General features: G+C 41.2%; 1 protein-coding gene across 1 annotated transcript in view; it reads right to left on the bottom strand.

Moving 5' to 3' along the window:
- Window positions 1–706: 706 nt before the first annotated feature.
- pkp2 (plakophilin 2) overlaps window positions 707–22,090 on the bottom strand; it is a 23,561-nt gene continuing 2,177 nt past the window's right edge. The window contains exons 2-13 of the mRNA XM_079656577.1: window positions 21,130–21,200; window positions 16,256–16,821; window positions 15,402–15,540; window positions 13,830–14,037; window positions 12,742–12,922; window positions 8,979–9,096; window positions 6,944–7,102; window positions 5,694–5,870; window positions 5,361–5,514; window positions 4,539–4,731; window positions 2,725–2,812; window positions 707–1,296 (exon numbers count right to left, since the gene is read on the bottom strand). Of these exons, the coding sequence (XP_079512703.1) occupies window positions 1,228–1,296; window positions 2,725–2,812; window positions 4,539–4,731; window positions 5,361–5,514; window positions 5,694–5,870; window positions 6,944–7,102; window positions 8,979–9,096; window positions 12,742–12,922; window positions 13,830–14,037; window positions 15,402–15,540; window positions 16,256–16,821; window positions 21,130–21,200 (2,123 nt within the window). The 3' untranslated portion in view covers window positions 707–1,227. The remainder of the gene's footprint in view (window positions 1,297–2,724; window positions 2,813–4,538; window positions 4,732–5,360; window positions 5,515–5,693; window positions 5,871–6,943; window positions 7,103–8,978; window positions 9,097–12,741; window positions 12,923–13,829; window positions 14,038–15,401; window positions 15,541–16,255; window positions 16,822–21,129; window positions 21,201–22,090) is intronic.

Raw genomic sequence — 22,090 nt, 5'->3', positions numbered from 1 at the left:
GCTGATGTTCAGGTGTATATCAGTATGTAGTGTCTCTACTTTAAAGAGTCCTCTCCTGCTGATGTTCAGGTGTATATCAGTATGTAGTGTCTCTACTTTAAAGAGTCCTCTCCTGCTGATGTTCAGGTGTATATCAGTATGTAGTGTCTCTACTTTAAAGAGTCCTCTCCTGCTGATGTTCAGGTGTATATCAGTATGTAGTGTCTCTACTTTAAAGAGTCCTCTCCTGCTGATGTTCAGGTGTATATCAGTATGTAGTGTCTCTACTTTAAAGAGTCCTCTCCTGCTGATGTTCAGGTGTATATCAGTTTGTAGTGTTTCTACTTTAAAGAGTCCTCTCCTGCTGATGTTCAGGTTTATATCAGTCTCCAATGTTCAAAAAGTTATTTATTGTTCTCATACTGCCTGTGCTGCAGCACCTCTTTTCACCCTCTGTCTGAAGCCAGAGCCCAGTCTGCTCTGATTGGTTAGCTGGCCGGCTCTGTTGTGATTGGTCAACCCCTTAGTGATGTCCCACCTCTTAGCCTATCACGTACAATGTGTTGGAGCGCTAGCCAATAGAAGGCTAGTGTTACAAAGTGATGTCACTATCATGGAAGTAAACAAAGGAGAAAAACCCCATCTGGAGGGATTTTAGTCTTTGGAGACCATTTACATGCACAGAAACACTACAGGAAAGGGAACACATCAAAAAGCAAAATAGGGCTTCTTTAACAACGTTTACTCAAGTCAGACAGCATGAAATCAGCTTGTTGTGCATTACATTGGGAAACGACTATCTAAAAATACATTCTATATACATTTATACAACAGTTCAGTGTGATTATTTCAATATTTTCTTTGTGGTTCTTTGTCTGATTACATCACGCCTAAAGTCCTGAAATAAACAAAACACACAAATCAGTATTGTCGACTCTTTAGCTGCCACTACATTAAACAACACAAACATAGAGAAACTCTTTACACTTCATTCAATATCGTTTTTTCTGACCGTGAAAGTGGCCGACAAACAGAACTATGTCTCGATCTGTTATCCATCATTTAAATAGAGCATGTTGTTTGTCCATCAGCTAACTTAAAATAACAAAAACACTAACAAAAACTATTAAATGTACAGTTTTAAATCTGTTTCATGGGATCTTTAGAGTAAATAAAGACATGGGGCAGTCCATTATATCAGTAGCAGTGCATTTAGTGTCAGTTATAGGGATCAGACGAGGCAGGAGCTTAAGATTTCTTGGAGTTCACAGCCTTTGTTGTTCTTGAATTGATGAAATCTGATTTCCTGTAGCCACACTGTGAAAACAAAGTGTTGATTATTGACACTATGGCCCAATCCCAAACCACGCCCTACACCCTACACACTACCCCTCCGTTTGCGCGGAGGGGCCGCCACATTAAGTGCTGTTCCAAACCAACGAGTGTGGAGCGGTGTGGAGGGGGAGTGGGCTATCAAGCCATCAAACAGCGAGGATGTTTCTCAATGTCGAGGAAGGATGCTCCAGAGCCACTATTTCAAGCATACTTCATCGAGTGCCGCCGAAGGACTGTTCCAATATCCAGCATACTTGGGAATCTACCGAGGCCGGCGTACTTCGTAGCGAGAAATTTCGAGGCTGCACATGTGTAGACTCCGCGGTCTTAAAATCCCCACAATGCTTTGCTTACGGACCAATTTCCAAATCTTTGGCGGAAATCGCGCTCCATTTAAGGCGGGGCCTCGCATATGACGCACACCGGCACACCTGTTAGCCTGTTCCACCATTCTTCGTTTTCCGAGGCTAGGGAGGATTCTTGCCTCGCTTCTGAAGCAAGTGACTCGGAAGACGGAAGGCAGCCCGAGTCTGCATCGGCGCTGACTGGAGACCGGTCTCTACCTGTCCGGACTCAACGCTGTGTGTGTCTGTCAGGAAACAAGCTGTTAACAAGTAGTTCCAGCAAACATCCACTGATAAACTGCGATGTTAATAACCTCATGATAACCTCATATGTTTTTAACTTAGGATCGTACCTGTGTTTAGTCTAGAAAAAGGTAAATGTGTGCATTTTATTATAAAGTGATGTATATTTACAGACTGTTGCAAAAACTAAGAAGCTTGTAAACATCAGGTTTAACACTAAAAGAGCTTTACAAAAAAGTAACACTATTAAAGATGTTTGGAGTTTTATTTTAGTTATTAATTTTAATGTTTTGTCAAAGAGATGCTGATTTGAAACCGTTGTTACGGTTACCGCATTTCCTGTTTCTGCCGGATAGAGGGGAGTTTGTCCCAAAGCTTGCCGCTGTATTTACTCCCTCCATCTGACAGGAGGGAGCGTCGTTGAGTTGCGCGTGGCACTACGTAGGGGGAGTGTGTAGGGGCAGGGTGTAGGGCGTGGTTTGGGATTGGGCCGAAGTCTATAAACGGTCACTGCAGTGCAGACGCTCTGAAAGCCAATTTTAATGTGTTTAACTTTGGTGCCCTCTAGTGGTTATAAGAAGAAGACACTGGGATAAGAACAGGCCTGAATTACTGATAACAGGCTCTTATAAAGCAAATGACAGACTGTAGTTGATATATAAAAAGCAGATATACTTTAGGACACTACTCACAAAATATCAAAGTTAAGTTATGTTATACAGAAAAGACTAACAACTAATTGCTTTATCTAACTCGAGCAAAAACCAAAAGTGTTTATTAAAAGCTTCTAATATGAGCCTTATAAACAATGATAAAAACTCACCTTCCTGAAGGCCCCGTGCAGATCGCTGTATTTCCACATGCTGTGCAGCAGGACGCACGCTGCCTGGCCCGCTCTCGTTGGTCCATAACTAGAAAATTAACAGGTTAGATTTGTTTTCCCAAGAGGTAGGACCGAGACATTGTTTTGCAAGTTAAAAGTAAGTCTCAAGTGTTTGCAATCAGGCAAGTCTCAAGTAAAAACCTGACAAATCCAAAGTCATATTGGAAAAGTCAAGACTGAGGAGTCCAAAGTCGACTCCTTAGTAAAAACTGACGGGATCAAAGACATGACTTACAGGTCAAAATGTAAGATTGACAAGTCCCAAGTGAAGTCCCGAACACAACACTTGATGTATTAAATCCTAAATATATCTTAATGTGCTCTTCACCAATTTTTGAAAATGCAAATGTTCTTTTTCTCATGTCGATAAGGATGACTAAGACCTGACTCCAGTCCAAGTCATGTGATCTGGAATTGATCTGGATTCACTGGAATCTATAACATGTCACATTTAAAGGTGGGGTGGGTAAGTTTGAGAAACCGGCTTGAGATACACTTTTTGTTATATTCCATGGAATGCTCTTAACATCCCGATAGCAATGAATATCTGAAGTGTTTTGACAATAAATCTATAAAAACATATCACCTGTTGAAGCCGTGATGCTGTAAAAAGCACCACCAATCATCTGAGCCGGCCCGGCTAAAGTAACTGGATGGCCTACCTGCCTGTCAGCCTTCCATCTGTGCACAAACTTATCTCGTGCCCTAATTGGTCAGGTGCGCGTTCGTGTGTGTTGGAGGAGGGGCTCTGTGAGGAAGTGGCAGATTTCTTCCGGCTGTGTATTTTCAAATTCTAGCGCACTCGAGCCGGTTTCTCCAAAATTACCTACCCCACCTTTAAAATGTATTAATTGATTGAATTTATGTTTTTAAAAAAAAAACTACACGTCAGATGCTTCTGGATGTATCATTTCTTAAAAAGGTACCTAACAAATAAGAGTGCCATCACATTCATTTAGTGCTGTAAATGATTACGTTTTTTTTGGATCACATTTCAACTTCAGTGTACATATACATATGTAGTTAAATTGTTTTACTGAGTGGTCCGTCTTTTTTTATTTTTCTTGACAAAACAACCACAATAAGCTCACAAGAACATGGGGTGTTTTCTTTTCAATACAACACATTGACAGTATAGATCATTAAATAAAAGATTCAAACAGTTTCTGTGTTGTGTCTTGTCTTTTTCTGTCTTTGGTTTCCTGTTTTATTTTGAAAAGTGTTCACCTCCTGTCTTGCCTGTTGCTTTCTGTCTGTTCTCCCTCCTACCTGATTACCCGATTGTGTTCACCTGGTGCCCCTGGGTTTTCTCCTCCCTCCTCACCTGTGTCTTGTTTGTGTGATTAGTCTTGTGTGTATTTAAGTTCTGGTTTTTCTGTCTGTCATTGTTGGTTCATTGTTAGTCTTTGACTGTGTTCTCGTGTTAGTGTTTTGTTTGTTCCTTAAAAACCTTAAAATAAAGGTATTTTTTCTGTTTATTCTGCATTCGGGTCGTGCCTGCTTCACTCAAACCAAATACGCGCTTTCCATTTCTCCCAAATGTCCTCACATGTAAGTTCCTGGAGCCTCATAGAGAAGGTTATTCTTTCCATGACAAAGATTTCATAAATGATATCGTACCAATCATCTATAGATGGGCTGTTTGGTTTGAGCCGTTTCTTTGTGATTGCTTTCCTCGCAGCTACACTCCCAAATAAGTATTTAGTTTTCACATTTCAATGATTCAGTTTTATATCACGAGGAGTGTTACTGACCCGTTGTCCTTGCTGCTGATGTTGATGATGTTGGGCAGCGCTCCCTGGTTGAAGATGGCTCTGACGTTCTGCATGTCGCTCTGGCTCAGATTGAGCAGGGTGTTACAGAGCGTGGTCGTCACCTCGGTGGGCAGATCGCTGCCGGTGTCGTCGCTCGGTAACATCTCCACCACCTCCGACAACACCTGCTTCACTTCAGGAGGAGGAGAGGAATTAGTCTAGTTTCCAGCTCCTGCTGTGAACCTAGAAATGTAGAGTACCCCAACGTCTTAAGATTGAAATGTATAGTACTGGTCTCCAGCACATAGAAACTGCCTGATATTGCCTGACTTGCATATGTTGGGCAATTTGCACAAATAGCCTAAGTTGCATTAAGTAGCACATTCTGAAGGCTTAGGAGGTTATTGAGGATGCCAAATCCATTTAAAAAATGTTCAGGATCCAAAATGGCAGTTTTAAGCAGCAAGAGGCCATATTAGTACTCTCTGCGGGCTAATTCTGATACATTTTGGGCAGATTTTAAAGTTTCAGGGGACTCAAAACTGCCATTTTTGATCCTGAAAATGTCAGAAATTGACTCAACATCCTCAATAACCTCCAAAACCACAGCATAAATTGTCCAAATGGGCCAAGACATTTTGTTGCTATTGTCTGCATAAGCTACTTAATGCAACTTATGCTAATTGTTAGCATCCGGCAGTTTCTATGTGCTGGGGACCCATACTATACATTTCAAAAATGAAACTTTGGGGTGCTAAATTATGAAGAATGAACTCTTAAGTTAAGTTGAAGTATGTCGTGTATTTTGTTGCGACCAGTTACCGATCTCGGGGTGCAGCTCCTGGTATCGCGAGAGGTTTTTAACGACAGACAGAGCCGTCCTCTTCACATCGTTCTCTCCCTCCTCCAACATCCTCTTCACGTGCTGGAGGCCATTTTCCCGCTGGACGATAGTGAAGGCGATGGATTCACCCCTCTGCAGAGTCCCATATATCAGAGTCCAGGTTAATAAAATACTAACACAGGATATTTCTCACTAAATGTATCGGACATGTACGACCCACCTAACACGTCTCAATAGCAGAGCACAGAGGGAATAAGGCTTCATATTCTTTCCTGTTAACAGATTTAACTCTAAATTTGTTTCTTTCTTACCGCCCCGCTGCCGGCGGTGATGTTCTGCAGCGCCCCGAGAGCCGCCTCCTGCGTGCCGGTCCTCACGCTGCGGGCCATCAGAGACAGGTACATGCGGACCGTGATGGCGCTCCACAGCCACTCCACCCCCCGAGGGTTAGGCTTCTCCTTCAGGAGCGGCCACTCTCGCTCCAGATCCTGGGAACAAACACTGGATGAGCTCAGAATCCCTTTATTAGTCCCACAGAGGGGACATGTACGTTGTTACAGGAGAAAAGAGCCAGCTTAATGTTACCTAAGAAGCATGCATAAAATTAAAAAAATTTAAATGTATATATATAAGCCTTCCTATTATAATTATTTATTTTGCGAATATATATATATATATATATTGACATACATTTAGTTAAAAGAAAAAAAAAAATGTAAATAAATAATTTAGTTTTTGGGAGAAGGGGTGGGATTAAATTAGGGCTGCTCGATTATGGCAAAAATCATAATCTCGGTTATTTGGGTAAATAATTGTAATTGTGATTATTAAATGCGATTATTCATTGACTTTGAAAACATCCATTTATTGGAGAATTTTTTTTAATATTTTTTTTTACATTTTAACAGTATTTTTTTAACAGTTGATTACCCTGAACTTTAAGTATAATTCAACTGAAAAACCCCAAAAAATAAATAAATAATAATACAAAAAAATAAAATCGTTTTATTTCGATTACGTTGTTTTCGTAATCGTTGCAAGCCATAATCGTAATCGCGATTAAAATACGATTAAAATACGATTAAAATACGATTAATTGAGCAGCCCTAGATTAAATAAGTGTAAACTTCTTCCCACCCCTTTTCAGGTAAGTAGGCAGATCATTTGTTTAAATATCATTTGTAAGTCAATAATATTTTTGTTTATCAATTTGATACTGCTTAAGTTTGTACATTATTATAATTATCATGTTTCATTTAATTATAATTTTTTGTATTATTGTTTTACACATTGGAAATAAAAAAAAAAAAATCTAATTCTAACATGAATCCCAGTGACTCTCTCTGATAGTCATTTCAAAAATAGCAACACTAAAAGCACGTCAAGTGCTGACACAGAAGCACATGAAAAGCTCTCTGATGTTCCTCTCCCACTAAATATGATTGCCTTCTAAAGAGCAAGTTGTATGGCTGATTAAACCTGCACGCAATACTGCTCTTAAATATCACACTGCAAGAACATCGCATGTATAGTCAACAGGATTAGGCTCTGGAGGGATTACCTGTGGGATCTTAGCGCTGCGATAAGCGAAGCAGCCGACAGCTGTTTCCCTCGGAGTCAAGTTTTGATGAGACTCTGTGATATCTGTGATCTTCTGAGGGAGCTCGGCCTCCATCTGATAGGACAGGTTGTGCAGGATGCAGACGCAGTTCTCTGTGGACTGAAGAGCAGACATGTAGATAAATAATAAGTATGTAGGTAAATAAACAGTATATATATATTTATATATATATATATTTTACCTCCTTGTGTCTCTTAAACTGCTGCATGTTTCCAAAGAAATGTTTTAATGTGTGGCAATTTGTGAATTGAAAGCACATGGCGAAGGAAAGGTACTATACGAACACATCTTTATTATTAAAATGCGGTTGTGTATGCATCAACAAATGGATATACAGGACTGTCTCAGAAAATTAGAATATTGTGATAAAGTTCTTTATTTTCTGTGATGCAATTAAAAAAACAAAAATGTCATACATTCTGGATTCATTACAAATCAACTGAAATATTGCAAGCCTTTTATTATTTTAATATTGCTGATTATGGCATACAGCTTAAGAAAACTCAAATATCCTATCTCTAAATATTAGAATATCATGAAAAAGTATACTAGTAGGGTGTTCAACGAATCACTTGAATCGTCTAATTAACTCGAAACACCTGCAAGGGTTTCCTGAGCCTTGAAAAACACTCAGCTTGGTTCAGTAAACTAAATCACAAGTATGGGGAAGACTGCTGATCTGACTGCTGTCCAGAGGACCGTCATTGACACCCTCCATCAGGAGGGTAAGACACAAAAAGAAATGTCTCAAAGAGCAAGCTGTTCACAGAGTGCAGTTTCAAAGCACATCCACAAAAAGTCTGTTGGAAGGGGGAAATGTGGCAGGAAACGCTGCACAACCAAGAGAGATGACCGCAGCCTTAACAGCATTGTGAAGAAGAGTCGCTTCCAGAATTTGGGGGAGCTTCAAAGACAGTGGACTGAAGCTGGAGTCCAGGTATCAAAAGTCACTGTTCACAGACGTGTCCGGGAAATGGGCTACAATAGCCGTATTCCCATGGTCAAGCCACTTCTGAACTCAAGACAACGGAAGAGTCGTCTGACTTGGGCTAAGGAAAAGAAGCACTGGACAGTTGCACAGTGGTCCAAAGTCCTCTTTTCAGACGAAAGCAAGTTTTGTATTTCATTTGGAAGTCAAGGCGCCAGAGTCTGGAGAAAGGCTGGAGAGGAGCAAAATCCAAGTTGCTTGAAATCCAGTGTGAAGTTCCCACAGTCAGCGATGGTTTGGGGAGCCATGTCAGCTGCTGGTGTTGGTCCACTGTGTTTCATCAAGCCCAGAGTAAATGCAGCTGTGTACCAAGAGATTTTAGAGCACTACATGCTTCCGTCTGCTGAAAAGCTCTATGGAGATGAGGAATTCATTTTCCAGCATGATCTGGCACCTGCCCACAGTGCCAAAACCACCAGTAACTGGTGTACTGACCATGGCATTACTGTCCTCGATTGGCCTGCAAATTCCCCTGCAAATTCCCCTGACCTGAACCCCATAGAGAATATGTGGGGTATTGTGAAGAAGAAGCTGAAAGACACCAGACCCAACAATGCTAATGAGCTAAAGGCCGCTATTGAAGCATCCTGGGCATCCATAACACCTCAGCAATGCCACAGGCTGATTGCCTCCATGCCACGCCGCATTGATGCAGTAATCCGTGCAAAAGGATTCCCAACCAAGTACTGAGTGCATTAATGAACATTTTCAAATGTTTGATTGTGTTTTGCTGTTATAAATCTTTTTTTTTTACTTGGTCTGAGGAACTATTCTAATTTTTTGAGATAGGATTTTTGAGTTTTCTTAAGCTGTATGCCATAATCAGCAATATTAAAATAATAAAAGGCTTGCAATATTTCAGTTGATTTGTAATGAATCCAGAATGTATGACATTTTTGTTTTTTTAATTGCATTACAGAAAATAAAGAACTTTATCACAATATTCTAATTTTCTGAGACAGTCCTGTATATAGCACATCCTTTCACCTTGTCGTCCGTCTTGTAGTCAGCCACCGCCCCCCGGATGTAGTAGACCAGAGAGTCGATCAGATTCTCACATTCTCTCATCGCCTTCCTGCCGTCGGGACCGGCAGAGCTCAGATTCCTGGAAACAGACAGAAAAACAATCGAGGTCATGTGACGTGTGTGTGTGTGTGTGTGTGTGTGTGTGTGTGTGTGTGTGTGTGTGTGTGTGTGTGTGTGTGTGTGTGTGTGTGTGTGTGTGTGTGTGTGTGTGTGTGTGTGTGTGTGTGTGTGTGTGTGTGTGTGTTCAATCACACACACACTGACCCATTAAAGAATACCCATTTGACAGAGAGCCAATAAAAGTCTGTTTCTGTCAGGCCAGAATTGCAAGAAGTGTAAGTGTGTGTGTGTGTGTGTGTGTGTGTGTGTGTGTGTGTGTGTGTGTGTGTGTGTGTGTGTGTGTGTGTGTGTGTGTGTAAGTGTGTGTGTGTGTGTGTGTGTGGAAAAAATGGAGGTCCCCCAATTATTAATTTTAGGCTGAAGACTTGGTTAGGCATGTGTTGGTTATGGTTAAGGTTAGGATAAGTCTCCAGGAAATGCATGTAAGTCAATGTAATGTCCCCTGAAGTGAAATATACATGGTGTGTGTGGGTGTGTGTGTGTGTGTGTGTGTGTGTGTGTGTGTGTGTGTGTTTCAATCACACACCCACTGACCCATTAAAGAATACCCACATGACAGAGAGCCAATAAAAGTCTGTTTCTGTCAGACCAGAATTGCAAGAAGTCAGTGGATTTGAATGAATGATATCCAACTTCCAGAGGAAAATAAATACACGGATTGTTATTCTGTGTCCCGAAACAGGTTATTTGCGCAGTAATATAATATAAACCGGAGAGAAACTCATCATTTTTATCATCCGCAGGGACCTGGAAAGGATAGAGAACATGAAGAGGAGAACTCGATAACATGAGGCCGGCGAGGAGTGCATGAATTATTCAGTTTCCTCTTTTGAATCTCCTTCATCTGCTGCTTCGTACACAGACTCACTGTGTGTCTCAACAACATGATACACAACGTGATACACAACATGATACACAACGTGAGACACCAGGAGATCAATTGTAGTTCCACACAATGCCATGATGTTGTATAAAGATAGGATTGGGATCATATGTTTTGGTCGCTATGCTTCATGAGAAAGCAGCGTTTATTCAGGCTTTATTTGATGCGGTAGTTAGTGGAAACTGAACTAGTTATTTGTGGCTAATGAGGAAGAAATTGCAAATATCACAAGCTACTACGCTGGGAAGGTAATTGAATGCTTGACACAGTTTTTTAATGATTTAACAGTTGGAACAGTTGCATACCTGTACAGTATACCAACACATTATTTGTACTGTTAGCTAATTAAAATCCCCTTGGTGGATTATAATACATCGTAGGACGTTAATATTTTGTATCAATGGTAGCTTGATGTATCATGATGACGTTTCCCCCTGCGCCATCAACAGGTTCACATTTATTAAGACAAGAGATCCAATAAACACAATGTTAGTTTCTACATATATTGACTTCAATGTGATCTCAAATTGTCCAAGTTGTACTGATAGACACCTCCCCAAAGTAAGGGTATGCCACCACATGTGAAGATTACAGACCAATCAGATCAAATGTCTTATTTCTTCCTATAATACTAATTCATCTTTGGGTTAGCACCATGATTGTGCATGGTAGCTATGATGCTAACATGATGCTAACATTCTGCACGATTGCACACTTGGATATTTCTATCAACACGTAGCTGTCCTGTTTTCTTCTCTAAGCTATTTTATATATATATTTTCCAACAACATTCACCCTAAGTCAAACACAGCGATAGTTCGTTCTGCAGCAAAACAGTCAGTATGTCTTATTTCTTATTACAGCAAGACTCAGATAAGGGAGGATAACAGTCTATGTTGAGAGACTGTTGACTCACAGCTCAGCTGATACTGTATCGTAATGTTATTATATTATTTTTATATTACTGCGGTTATGCAATCTGTCAACTCTTACCCTACTTTGATATCATCAAGTCATTCCTAAGGATGCAGTGACAAAACTCGGGTTACACTGCACGTCTGTTTCACTGCTGACAGATTGTAAACTACATTTATTCAACACGATCATCCATTGTTTAGACCCTCCAGAAAAACATGGTTCTGCGATCGCAGAATTTACCGCATAATCAGCAAAATGGCGCAGATTTTTAAAAGAGCGGATAATCCCCGCATTTTTCCACACAAAGTTGAGGGAAAAAAAGTTAACTCGTCTTGACGTGAAGTAGTGATGATGATGACGCGACGTGATCAGCTCGCGCATCACAGAAGGTAAACAACACCGTAGAGTGAACGTGTGGAACTCACACGAGAGATAAAACACCAAGAGGAAAACATCTGATCCATCTCATTTACCGACAAACATTTCTGCTAAAGACCGGGCAAAGCAGTACCCCGATGTCTTTCACGGAAGTGGGGGGAAACTATTCTGCACACCGTGCAACTGTGTGTTGGAGCATAAATCTTAGAGAAAATCTACGGTGACGACCCACTTTGATTCATTCAAACATTCGAAAATGCTTTCTGCTGCTGCGGACAAGAAAGCCAAACAACCCGAGTTCACCGAGGCATCGACCTCCAAAACCCTTTCGAGGGCTACAAGAAACGAAGTGAGTAGCCTACAAGATTGAAGCTGGTCAGATAACGAACGAGTAAATGAAAACAGAATGAGGCGGAGAAGTGTGTGTGTGTATGTGTGTGTGTGTGTGAGTGAGTGAGTGAGTGAGTGAGTGAGTGAGTGAGTGAGTGATTGAGAGAGAGAGAGAGAGAGATTAAAATAGCCCAATTGCTTTTACAATAAACAAACATTGAATGTGTTTAATTGAATAGGAAAGGGGTTTAACGTTAGTGGCAGGTTGTGTGTGAGAGAGAATAAATAAGACAGCCCAATATTTAAAAAAAAATCTATTCTTTTTCGCAACTAATCGCATAATCAAGGATTTTAGCCCGCGTTTGTCTGGAGGGTCTAATTGTTCTTTAAGAGACAACATCCTTTATTTGAGCAGGACCTGTGAACTCATACTTGTTATTTCTTGTCATTGTAAAAGTTATTTATTTTTGGTTGTTTTGTACAAAAAAAATGACTTGTTTAAAACAAAGAATCCAATATCACGGATGCTGATGACGATGACCTAATCTTTTATTTTAAGAAAAATGGACGGACCAGAATGTTTTTAAGCTTCTTCTTGCCCCTGTTGAACATGACGGAGACTATTTGAGAATTGATTTGTTTTTTTGTACCTTGAACGTTTTTGTTTTGCCTTTTTTTGTTATAATTATTATCATAGATTTTTTTTTAAAGCATTATTATAATTGTTGTATGTTTTGTTTCCGACATGTTCCATAAATTGACTAATATTTAATGTCGTGATATATAAACAAATGATCTGCCTACTTACCTGAAAAGGGGTGGGAAGAAGTCTACACTTATTTAATCCCACCCCTTCCCCCAAAAACTAAATTATTTAAATGCATATTTGTTTTTCTTTTAACTAAATGTGTGTCAACATACAATATACATTTACAATGATCAAAGTTGTGAATCCTTTTGTAGAAATGCTATATTCAGCGTGGTCTGAGCTGCATATCTGACACCAGAGGAGGTGTCTGTTTACTCAAATCTATTCATCCTCTCTGCAGAAGCTGCCGGAGTATCTTGTTTCAGGATAACAAAAAAGGAACTCACCGCAGGCAGCCGGTGGTGTTGTGGAAAGCGTCGGCGTCGGCCAGCAGCTCGTCTTTTGGGTTTTCTCCTTCAAAAATGCCGGAGCTTGGAACCAGAACGGAGTGAGTGAGGACGGAGAGGGACCCTCCTCTGGAGAGACGCTCCTTCAGGAGGTCGTGAGAGGAGAGGTTCCACAAGAGCCCTGGGAGGGAGATGGCAATACACTTTATTAAAGACATTTGTTGAAACATAATAATAAGTTTAAAGGGGCACTATTATGTTTTATGGTGTTTCCCCTTTCCTGCAGTGTGTTATATGGATTTGTGTCAATGGTCTGTGAAGGCTAGTTTATCTCCCACACACCCCCACCCCCCCTGCCTGAAACGCCTCCATTGGACTCCTTTATTTACCTCTGTAACACTATGACATCACTATGTAACACACATTACTCAGCACAAATGGTAAGTCCTTAATGACTCGGCTGAGACTCACTTGACAGAAGTTCAGTAACACTTTACGGCCCGTCCACACGGCGGCGTGCGTTGAAGCTTGCCAGCGGGCGTGTCTGAAACTCGACCAACAACCAATCACATGAATCTCCCGCCCCTGACACACAAGCACGCGGTTTGATTGGCTAGAGCTTGTACTGGCATATGATTCGATTGGCTGACGCTTCTGAAGAGGATTCAAAAGTTGAACATTGCTCAACTTTTGCCAGCAAAGCTCCCCTTCGCTTCCCACAATGCAGTTCGGCGAAAAGTGACGTCACCCCATTCAAAGTGAATGGTGAAGCTTTCAACGCACGCCGCTGTGTGGACGGGCCGTTACTCAGAAGAGAGGACACAACAGGAGAGTTTTTCAAATGTAAATTGGGTTAACATGTATAATATGTTGAGCAATCTTTTTCCAATATTGGCACCACTTAGAGTCATAACTGTTGATGCTACACAAAATACATTTCTCACCAGTGCAGCAATAACTGTGCTGTTTCCAATGATCTTTTTAAAGCAGTGGCCAACAATGGGTGGGATGTGAAGAAGCAAAAGAAGCCACTAACAGTAAAGAAAGTAAGTGCAGGTGTGAGCAGCAATCCCATATCAACCACTGACCGGTCAGCTGCTGCCTGGTCTCCAGATCCCGGCTGCTCTTCAGCGTCTGCAGGACGGAGTTCAGCCCGTTGCTCTCCTTCACCTCCATCTTGTTCTCGCTGCTCTGGTAGACGACGTTTCGCAGCGCTCCTGCGGCGAGGCGCTGCACCTCCTCGTGGTCGTGGTTCAGCAGCTGCAGGAGCTTTCCTATCCCACGCAGATAGTACACCTGGAAACAAAATGGATTACTGATTTAAAGATAATTCGGGACAGAGAGGCGTGAGATATATCAACAACATGGAGAGCTTAAATCTCTTCTAAAGCCATAGACATTCAAAGAGTCTCGGGGAGGTCTTTGAGTGTGATTTTTTATGTCTAGGCCTGGAGTACTGTTCGTTTTTTAGAGCTAGTTTTATTGAGTCTTAGACCAGGGTCAAATTGCCTATTTAGTTTGTTTCCTTTATACTACCTCATCCTGTTTTTTTTAAGTTAAAGGTCACATGTCATGCTTTTCTGGTTATCACCCGTCCCCTTGTGTGTTATGAAGCTTTTTATGAATGTAAACGGTCTGCAGAGTCACTAACCCTCAAAGTACACCCTGTAGCAAGTAAAACTCTAACACAGAAAAGACCTGTCTATGCTGCCCCAGAACGCCTCGTTGGACATTTCTCTTTTTCCATTGTTTACTTCCTGGTTTCTGTGACGTGTGAACACCCAAATCGACAACAAATGACCGGATTGGACCGAATGGACCAATCCTTGGAGCCCCTCCCACACCAGGATCCCTTGGCTAACTAACAGGGAGTCCCATTGACTTGCATAGAGCTCCCTGAACGCTGGTAATACACAAGTTGGGATCGCGGAGAAATGCTCTCCGCAGATCCATTCTCACAGCGTTATAAACGTACTCAATATCAAGCCACACTTGTTTTTACTTCGGCTGTGAGTGTTTGTGTGTGCTCAGGATGAGTTTCGCTTGTTCTCGCTGTATCGCCGACCCGGAAGCCTGTCCACTCCTCACAGTGGCGAGCCTCGCAACGTCCCGACCAATCAGAGCACACTGGGCTCACAGGGGGGAGGGGGGCAGGAGCTCCAACAAGCCGTTTAGGACAGAGAGTGAATACACATACCATACACAGATGCTGTATGACAAACCAATGTGAGTTTTGGAAAATTGCACAATGTAAATCTATTCTAGTAGACCTCAACAATGGAATTATGATCAGTAGAAATGGCCATGACATGGGACCTTTAAGTTGTTGTGCAATAACAAAAAGACTGTCAGCTTTCGTTTAATCTCATTCGAAGAAAAGACAACCAATGAGAAACGTTACATCCCTTTAGGTTCCTCAAAACAAGGAACAGTATTTGATGCAAACACTCGGTGAGACATTGGTTCATTTAAACAACCAACAGAAGCACAGAGGCTAAATAATGCAATTACTACCACAGAAAAAACACTTTCAACTACGAACGAATCAGAGTGATATCTCTCATGTGATAATCTAAGATGGGTTTCACATGTTTATCTTTCGGCATATTCTATTTTGAATCACTGTAATGATCCCACACCATGCATATGATCAAACATACCATCTTCCTGGCCTCAGCGCTCTTGAAACATTGGTTCTGGATGTGTCCGGCTGCACTGATCAGCGTCTCCTCATTATCCTCCTGACTCAGCAGGTTCACGGCCCGCTCCAACGTCATCTCTGGAGGCCTCTCTGACTTCCTGTGTGAGGAAGCACAATGCAAACACATGTTAAGGTGTGGGCTTCACTACACACATGTTAGGCTGGAGGTTCAACCTGCTATAACAGACTTTTTAGTTTCTACTTCTTATATGTTGAACACAAATACCTGTACTTTCTACTTCTTACATGTTGAACTCAAATACCTGTACTTTCTACTTCTTACATGTTGAACTCAAATACCTGTACTTTCTACTTCTTACATGTTGAACAAAAATACCTGTACTTTCTACTTCTTACATGTTGAACACTATGTTGACTAACTCCTTTAGTCTGAATGTGTGTTTGGTGGCGTGATCATTATTATTTAGAGTCATTGCGTGCCTATTGATTTGAACACGATCCGTGTATCCATCATTTCCTGGTCTTCTCTAAAGAAGAGGGACCAATGGAAACGTTGTCATGTTGCCGTTGGTCACCATGGAAACATTCATTAGCTAACAATGACATTATTGTTCTATTAATATAAAGGGAGGTCAGGTACTCTTTAAAACAGCTGCTAGTTATGGGTACTTTTTACTGAAGGACATTTCAAAGCCTCTTTACTTTGACTCGAGTAAAGAAGTTTAGTCAGTACTTCAACTTTCACCAGAGTATTTTTAAACACGAGTATCTGTACTTCTACTTGAGTAAAGAGTACTTTTGCCATCTCTGATAGTGTCCTGCAATAAGATAGGTGAACACATGTGGTCTTACACTGTCCTGACGGTCTTTGCGTGTTTCTGCTGAATGGGCAGATCCACCTCCATCTGTCTCCCCATGTCCACGCTGGTGAGGGAGGCGGGGTATGAGTTCAGTCTGCGGAGCCCCAGCCCGTCCTTCCTGACCCGAGCCAGCCAGGAGAGCCCCCCGTCCTGAGGCTGGGTCCCCACAGTGTGCTGGTCCTGTCTGACGGGGTTTTGGCTCCATCCATATTCTCCATCCTCCCATATACCCTGCTGAAACACAGGCTGTGGCCCCCCCTGTCTGATGGATCTGTGCCGGAACGTTCCCTGAGCAGAAGAAGCCGTGATTGGACGAACCACACGAAGAGGTGCTTCTGAGAAGGCATATTGGCGGAAGGATTCGGACCCGTGAGAGAAGCCCATCCCTGCCCTGCGGGAGGGATTTGGCCCCGGGTGGGTGTAGGTCCCGTAACGGAGGGTGCTGGAGTTGAAACGAGGTAACCCTAGGCTGGGCGGGGGGGAAACTTCCACCCTCCTGGAGGGTCTCCGCACATTGTGGCTCGATAGGGAGCGGTAAGTGGGACCCCATCCGTTTACCTGTGAGGGAAACACAAGGTGAACTTTAAAGGTCCCCTATTATACTGTTTTTCATCGATATATCACAGGTCTCAGATATATACAGAACATGTCTCTGATTGGCTCCAAACCCCAAACAGATCATTGCAGCATTACCCATAATCCCCTCTGTTTCAGCCCTGTTTCAAAAGTGCTGATTCTCTGTCTGTTACTTTAGATCAGGGCTCTCCAACCTTTCTTCATCTGAGAGCTACTTTGAAAAAATGAAAGTGGCCAAGAGCTACTTGCATCACATCGCTTACATTTATTCACATGGCACTCATCAGTTGAATTAAGCTACTTTTGTACACGTGTGAAATTGCAATACCCAAAGCGTGTGAAAAATCTTAACTTCACATCAAGGTCCAAGAAAACGACAATGTCTCACTTCTTATTATGGCCCACATAGTAAGTACATCGCCTTAATCACAAGCATCTTATGGCACATGTGTAAAATAAGTGCATATACTCTTTTTCACAGTCAGTGAGATGACTGGCGCTGCATGGAGTCCACCATAGAGGGGTCTGCTGGACCCACTTAGGTTCACTCTAATAGAGTCATTTAAATGGTCATCAGTCGGTCTTGTTCTGTATTTAGATTTCGTGACATTCATGTCAGAAAAAGCTGCTTCACAAAGTAGAGCCAAATAAAGCAGACATTTATTTCCAGTGCTGCTTGGTGAATGTTCTTATCGTTTTCTGGGTCTACAAGGCTCCAGAAATGTTGTGAGTTTTTCCGAGACTTAAGTGATTCATGAATTTTTTTGATGTATGATGATTTAGTAGCAGTTGTTTGGGGCGTGTACATTTTTGCCACGAAGGTGTCCAGAGGTAGTATCTGATACTGCGTAAAGAATAATAATGCTGTCAAATCAATTTTGTTGATAACCAAAATGTTGGTGATCTACAGTGTTGTCATTCTTCTTTGAACACTAACAAGACCGCTAACAACCTTTTTCAATAATCACACTCCCTGTCATTGACATAATTAATAGATAGTTTAGCTTCTCATCATCATTTGCTGTGGCCCACTGATGTTAACGATCGTAACTGAAAGGCTGCCTCCAAATAATCTTTGACACATCCAAGACTCTAATAACCACCAAAGTTCCATCTGCCTACTAATTATTATATTGAAATGTTTTAATTTTTATTTATTTTTTGTCATAAATAATGAGATAATTCGAATAATGAAACAGGCATTGAAAGGGTTAAAATCCTGAAAATGATGTAATGTTTGGTAGTTTTGAGTACGTTAGAAGTTGTTTAAGTGATTCATGAAAAAAAAAAAAAAGTTGAAAAAGATATTGATGAATGATGATTTAATAGCAGTTTTTTGGGGCGTGTACATTTTGCCACGAAGGTGTCGAAAGGATGAAACTTCGAGGAGGGCACAAGGGTTAAGCTGAACATGATTTTGGAGATTTATAACTTCCATCTCCACAGGATTGACACTGGACAGTTCAGCCATCTTCTTCTTCTTCTTGACATGTAATTATAAACCATAATAAATAAATTGTATAGGTCCAGCCTCCCTATATCTGTGTGTGAAATTTTTCCATCCTCAAAAACCAAAAAACAATACTTCTGCGGTCTAGCTGCAGCTTCTAGCTACGGTTTTCTGTTAAAAAAAGGACACTGAAGTTCCTCCTGAATGTGGCATCACACACAGGACTCGAGTCTGAACGCAGCAGACAACGGGAGTATTTACAACAGCATATAAAAACAAAAATACTGCATGTGGGTGCACACTTACATTCTCTGTCTTACTGTTACTTAAATCCCATGAATGTATGAGATTAATTAGCTTCATAATATCACAATCAGTGATTAAGTGAATAATAACGTTTCTATCGGGTTACTATCAGCCTGTAACTCATTATGTTCAGGAGGGGGCGGGGTTTGGAGGAACCGAGAGGAGACGGTGATCGCGGAAGCTTTCCTCCAGCCTTCCCAAACTTTACACACACGTATTTATCAACGGGAAATAGCAAGAGGACATTCATACTCTGCAATCCAAGACTCGATTAAATCCACCAAAAACCTGGCATGGTGCTAACGCGAGTATTTTTTAAAAACATAATGTGTGTCTGAGCCGCAGCAACACGGACTGATTCGGGTGCATTTATTGTCGTCGGATTTTTTCTACAGTCAGTGAACCCGCGAGCTACTGAAAAGCTGCCCGCGAGCTGTTACCTTGGTTGCTGATTGGCTAATGGTTACAGAAGCCAAAAAATCGTTATGACATCATAAAGTGGCCACAATCTGATCAGCTCATTTTCAGACAGGTTTTTATAGAAATGGATCAAAAAGAGAGAGAATCTTTGTTCCTGAAACTTTCAGAGTCTCTTTGCACAGAGGGGACACATGTTGATGTAGAAGAGACATGGAGAAGAGGGGACACATGTTGATGTAGAAGAGACATGTAGACGAGGGGACACATGTTGATGTAGAAGAGACATGAAGAAGAGGGGACACATGTTGATGTAGAAGAGACATGAAGAAGAGGGGACACATGCTGATGTAGAAGAGACATGAAGAAGAGGGGACACATGTTGATGTAGAAGAGACATGAAGAAGAGGGGACACATGTTGATGTAGAAGAGACATGAAGAAGAGGGGACACATGTTGATGTAGAAGAGACATGAAGAAGAGGGACACATGTTGATGTAGAAGAGACATGAAGAAGAGGGGACACATGTTGATGTAGAAGAGACATGAAGAAGAGGGGACACATGCTGATGTAGAAGAGACATGAAGAAGAGGGGACACATGTTGATGTAGAAGAGACATGAAGAAGAGGGGACACATGTTGATGTAGAAGAGACATGAAGAAGAGGGGACACATGTTGATGTAGAAGAGACATGAAGAAGAGGGGACACATGTTGATGTAGAAGAGACATGAAGAAGAGGGGACACATGTTGATGTAGAAGAGACATGAAGAAGAGGGGACACATGTTGATGTAGAAGAGACATGAAGAAGAGGGGACACATGTTGATGTAGAAGAGACATGAAGAAGAGGGGACACATGTTGATGTAGAAGAGACATGAAGAAGAGGGGACACATGTTGATGTAGTAGAGACATGAAGAAGAGGGGACACATGTTGATGTAGAAGAGACATGAAGAAGAGGGGACACATGTTGATGTAGGAGAGACATGAAGAAGAGGGGATACATGTTGATGTAGAAGAGACATGAAGAAGAGGGGACACATGTTGATGTAGGAGAGACATGAAGAAGAGGGGACACATGTTGATGTAGAAGAGACATGAAGAAGAGGGGACACATGTTGATGTAGAAGAGACATGAAGAAGAGGGGATACATGTTGATGTAGAAGATACATGAAGAAATGGATTTTGCATAATAGGTGACCTTTAACATTTGTATGGGATTACAGTCAAAAAGTCCACATGATTGTTTAATAATTAACTTATCAAAAGGTTTTTAAGATTCCTTGTTAAGTTATCTAAAATATATGCGGGTTATCAAAGTCCATGGAGGCCCATAAGAGCTAACTCACAAAGCCAGATAGATTATATGGAGTTTATAAATAAATATAATGCTTATGCTTTACCTTAACTTCCAATCAATTGTTAACAAATGCTTTCATTGTCTTAATCAGTTATTGAAATACATGTCAACGCACTTTATTAAATGGCTTAGGACAAAAATACCCTCTAACTTCACAATTTATCAGATTGCAAAATAAATCAAACCATTGTTTTCGTCACTTTAGGAGTCCATAACCTTTAAAGCCAACACTGTTCAAAAGTCACACATGATGTTTGATGTCGTGCTAAATGTGAAAACACACGCACTGATTCTTTGGATAAGCATGAAGGCAAAGCAGCAGCAGATTATTTGCATACATTTAAACAACGCTGTACAATGTGTCCATGCGGATCTTTCTTAATGGACAGGTTCAAAACTTCTCTGTCATGGAAATAGAGTTACTTCCTCATCAGTCTTATCAGACGTAAAGGACAACAGATGAACTTTGAAGAAGATGATACATGTCTTGCACGATATGTTACTCAGGGTATCTGCAGGAATCCTGAAGTCAGATGTAAGACCTTTTAAGACCTTCTTTAAGACCCTTTCCTACATTTTAAGACCTCATCGCCACTTTGAGTTTTAACCGGTTACCTTGGCGACACACTTTACCTCACTTTGACTATATACAGTATTGATTGTCCTTCCTCCTTATCTTCCAACCATTTGGACGCAGACTTGCATTTCCCCATAACGATGTTGCTTAGCAACCAAGAGAGTGAGATGTCTTACCTTCATGTTTGGTAAAGATCCATCTGCAGCATCGAAATTCTTTGTAGCACTTTTGTGTAAATGGACACTACCTGAAACAAGTTGAAGAGGTTTTGTTAGTATACTGTTTCACACTGTAGTTACCTAAAGGCATGGCAACATTCCGACACTACCTCAGGTGACTGATACTGAAGTACACACTCGTAGTGCTGCGAGTGCACGAATGCAAATCAAATGTTGAGCTCATTTGCTGCTTTCAAATCTGTGTCTCAGTGCTGCACGATACCAGTCACCTCTGTGGAAACATTGGTACAACTGCCTTTTTAATTTCTATTTGAGTGTTGTATGTCTTGTAATAATGGACCAAGAGTCTCTTAAATAAAGATGATGATGATGATGAAAAATAGGATGCAGAGGGAGAGAGAAGTGAGACAAACCAAACCAAACACATCAGGAAATCCTATCTGTGTCTGTTGTGCTTTTTTTCATTGACATAGTTGACATAAATACTTATTATCTTCCTCAAGGCCAAAGAAAAATCCATTATTTCTTCAAACGATCTTCTAAATTAGAGTCAGAACCACCACAACAAATAGCCACAAATAAGTGCAACACACACAAATATATATATATGTTATGCACAGCACAAACGATAAGCCAATTAATCAATTAATATATATATAAGTATATCGGTACCTGCTTTGGCCTCTCAGTATGTTATATGCCTGCTGCTTTTAATTCATTTAATAATTACAGTTTTTGAAGAAATAAACTTTGGTCCAGGGAAATTATGATGTATATCTTTCACTATTTGTTGTCTTTATTTGTTGTTTTTATCTTTTCGCTGTGTCTCGCAGACGGCCACTGGGCTCAACGGGGGGGGGGGGGGGGGGGGGGGCAGGAGCTCCAACAAGCCGTGTAGGACAGAGAGTGAATACACATACTATACAGAGATGCTGTATGAGAAACCAATGTGAGTTTG

The sequence above is a fragment of the Notothenia rossii genome, assembly GCF_949606895.1.
Source record: "Notothenia rossii genome assembly, chromosome: 10".
In the NCBI taxonomy this organism is placed as follows: Eukaryota; Metazoa; Chordata; class Actinopteri; order Perciformes; family Nototheniidae; genus Notothenia; species Notothenia rossii.
This window is presented reverse-complemented; position numbering and strand designations above follow the sequence as displayed.